Raw genomic sequence first — 6,000 nt, 5'->3', positions numbered from 1 at the left:
TTAATATCCTCGGAAAGTGTAGCGAAAAGACTCTCCCAACCTGAGGGTAAAGATGACGACAATGGTGCTGCTAGGGACCCCACATCATGTTCATCATCAGGGCTGTTATTAAGCGCTGACGGTGACTGTGGCTGTAGCTGTGACTGTAGTTGTGGGTGACTCGGAGAACAGCTCAAAGAGCCCTCCCCCGGATCACTTGTAGGGCGATATCCAAGCCTGCTTCCATACTGTGCTCAGAGGTCGTGACTGATGTAAATGCTGGTGCTGGTGCTGGTGCTATAGAGGTATTGAAAATTACTGGGCTCTGTCCTGGACTCTGTCCTGTACGTTCAGCTCTTGCACTAATAACCTGTACCTCTGGTTGAACCCTAAAGTAAGAGCGCAAAGACGGAGTCACTCTGCCCAAGCTGTTAGGTGACGTGCTCTTTTGCTTCTTTGGTTTTATTGGCCTCCCTTTAACCTGGTATACCTGGAACGAGAGTCGCTGCTTGAGGGCACCATTCCAGTAGTGGGGTGGGGGATGCTGAAATAAAGCCAACAGTGGTCAAATCCTGGGATTGCTCGCCGGTATCCCGTGGGGCGTCTGTTCTGACAGAGATGATTTTGCTGTTAATATTAGCCCTCCTTCCACTCACTGTGAACGTTTTTGGTTTCTTTTGCCCCTTTCTGGTAATAGTAATGGCTAAGGCCACTGCTTGGGGTGTATTAACCTCCTGTGTGCTGCTAGAGGCTCGAGTGGTTTGACTGCCAGCGGCCCCAATCACTTGCAGATGATCCCCCAATGGAGAAACTTACCTCCGGGCCTCTAACCTCCCCCTTGTGCCTCGCCCCAATGTATCTGTACCTGCGGCAGCTACTGCCTCGCCAGCCTTACTGCTACCCTCCTGCGTAACCTCTCCTCTCTGGGCCGGCTCCAGGCGAAAAAAGCTGCCAATGCTGCGATTCCCCCTAAGGTGGCCTAATGCTGCCATCTTACGCCCTCTTCGGAGTTCCAGGTCGGTTTCCAGCCAGCGAGGCGGCATGGGTAGATGTTCCCCCGCCTCCTCCCTGCACATTCCCGGCTGAGCGGGGTTTACCGTCCACCCTTAGACACAACCTTTATCAGTCAACCAATCGATCAAACGTGATTTATAGTGCGCTACTTATCGCCTGTGAGGGTCTCCAGGTGCTGGGGGGTGGAAATTATTATGCTCCGAGCAATTTGCTATTGAGACAGGTTTTCATTCTCATTGTGAACTCCAGTAGTGTCAGTGCTGATCAAAGAGGTAGGGGGAGGTCGTCTCAGAGTTTGGAGCCAAGGTGGAAGAAGGATCAACCGCAGCTTCTGATCATTCGAGGAGAGCGGGCGAGGTGGAGGGAGGAGGTGCCGAGCTGTCTTGTGGGCTGGTAGAAGTTCATTCTCAGGTTAAAGTAGGCTGGGCCCTCATTGTGGAGGCATTTGTAAGTGTAGGTGAGGAGTTTGAAATGTCATTGTTTGCAGATGGGGAGGCAGTGCAGTGCTGTTAGGTGGGCGTCGTGTGGGCCCATCTTCAGAGGTTGAGGGCGAGCCGGCGGCCGTGTTCTGTATTGTCTGGAGCCTGTTTTGGAGTTGGGTGTTGATCTCAACATACGGGGCATTGATGTAGTCCAGGAGGCTGGCGATGAATGCAAGGGTGATGGTGCTTCAGGTGTGTCTGAGGAGCCATTTGAAGATTTTCTTCGTCATGCAGAAGATATGTAAGCATGCTTAGAGACGGCATTCACTTTTTCTTTTACATGAATTGTTGTTGATAATAATGTCTAGATGTTAAGCATGTTTGTGGTCTAAGGAGGGGGTCCTAGTTCAGTGGGCCAGCAGGTGTGGTCCCAGGGGAGGCAGTGCTCCCAAAGATGAGTAACTCAGTTTTATCAGTGTTAAGTTTGATGCTTTTGCACTGCATCCAACTGGCGATGCTCGTCATGCACCCATGCAGTAGTTGAAGAGGGTGGGGCTGAGTGAGAAGCCTTGGAGGACTCCACTGATGATATACTTTGGAGCTGAGGAGTAGGGTGGAAGGTGGATGCTTTGGGGTTTGCCTTTGAGAAAGGAGATGATCCATTTGAGGGCATTTCTTTGGATGCCTATCTGGTGGAGGCCATGGAGGAGGGTGTAGTTTGATATGCTGTTGAAGGCTGCAGAGAGGTCGAGGAGGATGAGGGCAGCAGTGTTGCCCTTGTCCATGAGGGCTCTGATGTCGTCCTTGGCTGCTATGATTGCAGTTTCTTTGCTTTGGTTGACGCAGAATCCGGATTGCAAGGGATCCAGGAATTTGTTGGCTTAGAGTTGGTTGAATGTTGATTCCTTTTTCTAGGACTTTAGCTGGGAAGGATAGGAGTGAGATGGCTCCGTAATCATTTTTAGGTCTGCTTGGCCCACAGAGGTTTTTTATTTTGAGGAGGTTTGACTTCTGCGTGCTTAGATGCAGTGGGGAAGTAGGTCTGGGTGATTGAGATATTCAGGATGGGGGAGCTTCTTGCTGATGGAGCAAGTTCCTTTAATAAACATGTGGTGTGGCAGGGGCACCTTGGAGTTATGGAGTGGACAGAGCTCATGAGGGTGGCGGTGGTCGACATTATGAGGGGTTCCCAGATTGAGATGGTGACTGGGGTGCTGTATTTGTTGGTGTACAGAGTGCTGAAGGTATCAAGGGGAGGTTGGGGGTCAAAGTGCTCATATATTGTTGCAATCTTGTTGTGGAAGGAGTTGCAGAGGTCCTGGGAGGTGGTGAAGGCATTCCCTGTTGGGCTGGTGAACTACATGACAATGTAGCTGGAGCTGGCTTTTAGGCAGTTGAAGATAGCCTCTTTCTTGGCATTCATTAGTTAGTAGAGGTATTTGTTTGGTGCTCTTTTGAGGTTTTCCCTGTTGGAGAGGGATTTGTTGGCATGCCAGGTCCTTTCCAGTGTCTTGCAGTTTTGTTTGGTGTTGACTAATTCCTCTGTGAACCAATTGGCTTGGTGGGGGGATTTGCAGGATCCAGAGTGTTTTAGTGGGGGTGATGTCTTTGGCACAGTGGGTGATCCAGGTATTGAAGCTGTTGTTGGCTTTGTCAGGTTTGTGAGAGGGGGGAGGTAGTGCTGTGTCGAGGGTGTGTGTCCATAGGTCCTCAAATACCTTGCTATAACGTCTGTGGGGGGTGCTAGAGAGGTTGGTAAGATGGAGATGAGGAGGGGTATTATAGAGTGGTCAGGCAAGGTGATTTTTCTGGTGTGACTGCAGGTGATTTTGTTGCTAGTGGAGAAAATGGAGTCCAGTGTGTGTCCGGCGGTGTGTGTGAGGTTGGTTACTAGCTGGGAGAGTCCATGGTTTTCCAGGTCTTGAAGAGGTTGGTAATATTGGGGTCAGAGGGGTCCTCCAGGTGGAGGTTTAGGTCCCTTAGGAGAAGGAACTCCTAGGATTTGATAGCTAGTGGGGAGATGAACTATGTGATGTCCTTGCATAAGACGGGCTGGCTCCAAGGGAGGGTGGTAGGCAAGGGTGCCTCTTAGTGTGGTTTTGCTTTTAGCTTTGATCTGAAAATTTAGGTTTTCTCTGATGGGAGTGATGGTGTCCGTGGTGGATGTGCAGTTGATGAATCTTTGTGAATGATGGCTCTTCCAACACAATGTTTGTTGGTGCGGTCTTGGTGTATGATTTTGTATCCAGTGGGAACAGATGTCAGACTCCACGCTGCAGGATCCGGTCGTAGCACATATGACTCCACCTCCCTATCTCACCAACACGCCAGTACATATAACACAGCGGGTTCGAGTGATAGAGCGAGGGAATAAAGAAGAAAACAAAACAAGGAGGGGACGGAAGGGGACTGCAGGGAAAGGATGGCTGAAAGACAAAAAACAACAGGCACACTGGTTATAAATGCTCACTGAAATTCCCTACTCTCGTATGCCTTATCACAACTGGTAAAAGAGTTTCACCTTTCCTGAAGCTATGCGCTCCACCTTCCCCTGTGTTTTCTGATATGAAGAACAACAATGATAGTCCCTATGAAACAAATAACACCAGTTACTCACAGTTGCTCATAAGATCATGTGGTTAATGCCCTCTAGTATTTATACACCTACCCTGCCTTGTGTGTTTCAGTGCTCAAAGAAAAACAAGTGTCAAGTTCCAAAATTGTGAATCAAAAACCAAAGTCTGTCTCTTTAAGGCTGATTCCTTCCTTCAGAAATGCCCAAACAATAATCCTTAAGTAAAAACGGTAAGTTGCAGCTTCCTACTACTGACTTCCGATCTTAATTATAATATCTCTCTCCTTGGATAACAAGCTCCAAACACGGCAAGGTGTAGGCTTATCCCACTGCCCTCCGCTTTGGCACTTCCACAAATAAACACTAGTGTTTCTCTTCGTAACGGCAGCGAGCAGGAGGATAACTCCCACTTCACCCCGCTCTCACTTTTAATCCAAAACACGATGCGCCGTGCACAAATGTCCCTTTAGGAAAGTCTGCTCAATTGTTCGAGCTACGCGTTGTGATCACACACGCCGCTCATTAACTCACAGTTACGAATCCGCTTTTTGGCGTCTCTCTGTCCGTTGTCCGCTCTTAGCGAAAGGCTCTCCTTTCTCGTCTCCGTGGCGGGCAAACCACTGAATCTCCGAGGAAACCAAAAAGAATACACCAGTTGCGCGTCCAACGCTCTACTCGATCAAAATTCGAGTAAACAAAATCCCAAGCTTTCTCCTGCTCCTCTTGCGCAGGCAAACAATAACGCCAGGGAAAAAACAAACTCTCTCTTTGACTCCCCGAATAATCCAGCACAGTATCTCACAGAGGTGGTTCCAAAGTACTAAGGTTACAAAATCACGAACAAAGTGGGGATGGTCCTCCCTACCTATATAGAACCACGCCCCTTCTAAGGATTCTGGGAGATGTAGTTCAATGGTATGGTAGGCGCTTTTGGAGGATCCTGACAACAGAAGCAGCAGTGACGTGTGCTGATGACGGGTTTTAGCCATGTCTTGGTGAGAAAGACTAGATCTGGCATGAGAGAGGTTAAGGTGCCCCAGATTTTATTGGTTTGTTTGTGGAGAGAATGGATGTTGATGAGTAGACAGCGGAGTTGTGCCACGTCGGTGAGGAGGGAATTTCTGTGCAGGAGAGGCGAGTGGCGGAAGGAGAATGGTCCAGCCGTGTGGTGTGGGGATGCGCAGTAGTAATGGATGTTGGAGTTTCGGAGTTCATTTCCGTGAGTGTCTGTGGTAGGGTAAATGGGGAACAGGGGTCTGAGCACTGCGGGCTGTCCAGGCATGGAAGGGTGCAGACAGGTTTGCCTATGGTGCCTTGGCAAGGCGCAGCCACGCTGTGGACCCTAATTAATAAGTTACCAGGGGGTGCTGGGCGTGGAGGGAAGCAATACAAAAGGGGATGATGGACGGAGCAAATCAAACACTCACCCCCAGTCAACTGATCTGGGTTTAGTCCATCACCATTCTTTAGCTCACTCCGCCACCCCAGTTCAGACATGGCCATATGCAAATCAGTCTGACCCTGTACCTCATGGGAACAGTCCAGCCGAACTGCCAAGCCATGCTTCCCTGGACCAGAAACAAGCATCCTGGGACTGGTTTTGGATTCATAATCCTCATCAGCCAGGCTATCTTGAATCCAGTGGCAAAGTGAGCAAGGGACTCACGTCTGAGCATACCCTGCCAACTTAGGGCGAACAGAGCAGTACAAAAGGGGATGATGGACGGAGCATCTGAACCAATCAAACACTCAACCCCAGTCAACAGATCTGGGCGTGGGGGGGCGGAAGAGGTAAGAACAGCTGGGTGGAAGAGTGGGGATGCAGAGGGTAGTGACTTTCTTAAAAAAACAAGAGAGGATCTGTGGAAAAGGAAGAAACAAATTTAGGGGATCTGGAAGAAAAAGACAAGTTAGGGAATCTGTGGGGAGAAAACCAGAGGTTTATGAAAGGAAGACAGAAAGAGTGCGAGGAATGAGGAAGATAATAAAGCGAGAAGGAGGCAGAAACAT

The 6,000-nt window shown here is 49.4% G+C and overlaps 1 protein-coding gene across 1 annotated transcript in view; it reads left to right on the top strand.

Annotated features, from left to right (window-relative positions):
* The first annotated feature begins 1,640 nt into the window (after window positions 1-1,640).
* Window positions 1,641-6,000, top strand: part of LOC147659051 (NACHT, LRR and PYD domains-containing protein 12-like) — a 487,072-nt gene continuing 482,712 nt past the window's right edge. The window contains exon 1 of the mRNA XM_086952007.1: window positions 1,641-1,716. Coding sequence (XP_086808133.1) covers window positions 1,641-1,716 — 76 coding nt within the window. The remainder of the gene's footprint in view (window positions 1,717-6,000) is intronic.

The sequence above is a fragment of the Lissotriton vulgaris genome, unplaced genomic scaffold, assembly GCF_964263255.1.
Source record: "Lissotriton vulgaris unplaced genomic scaffold, aLisVul1.2 SCAFFOLD_787, whole genome shotgun sequence".
In the NCBI taxonomy this organism is placed as follows: domain Eukaryota; kingdom Metazoa; phylum Chordata; class Amphibia; order Caudata; family Salamandridae; genus Lissotriton; species Lissotriton vulgaris.
Note: the sequence above shows the minus strand (reverse complement) of the source record. Positions and strands in the feature narration are given on the sequence as shown.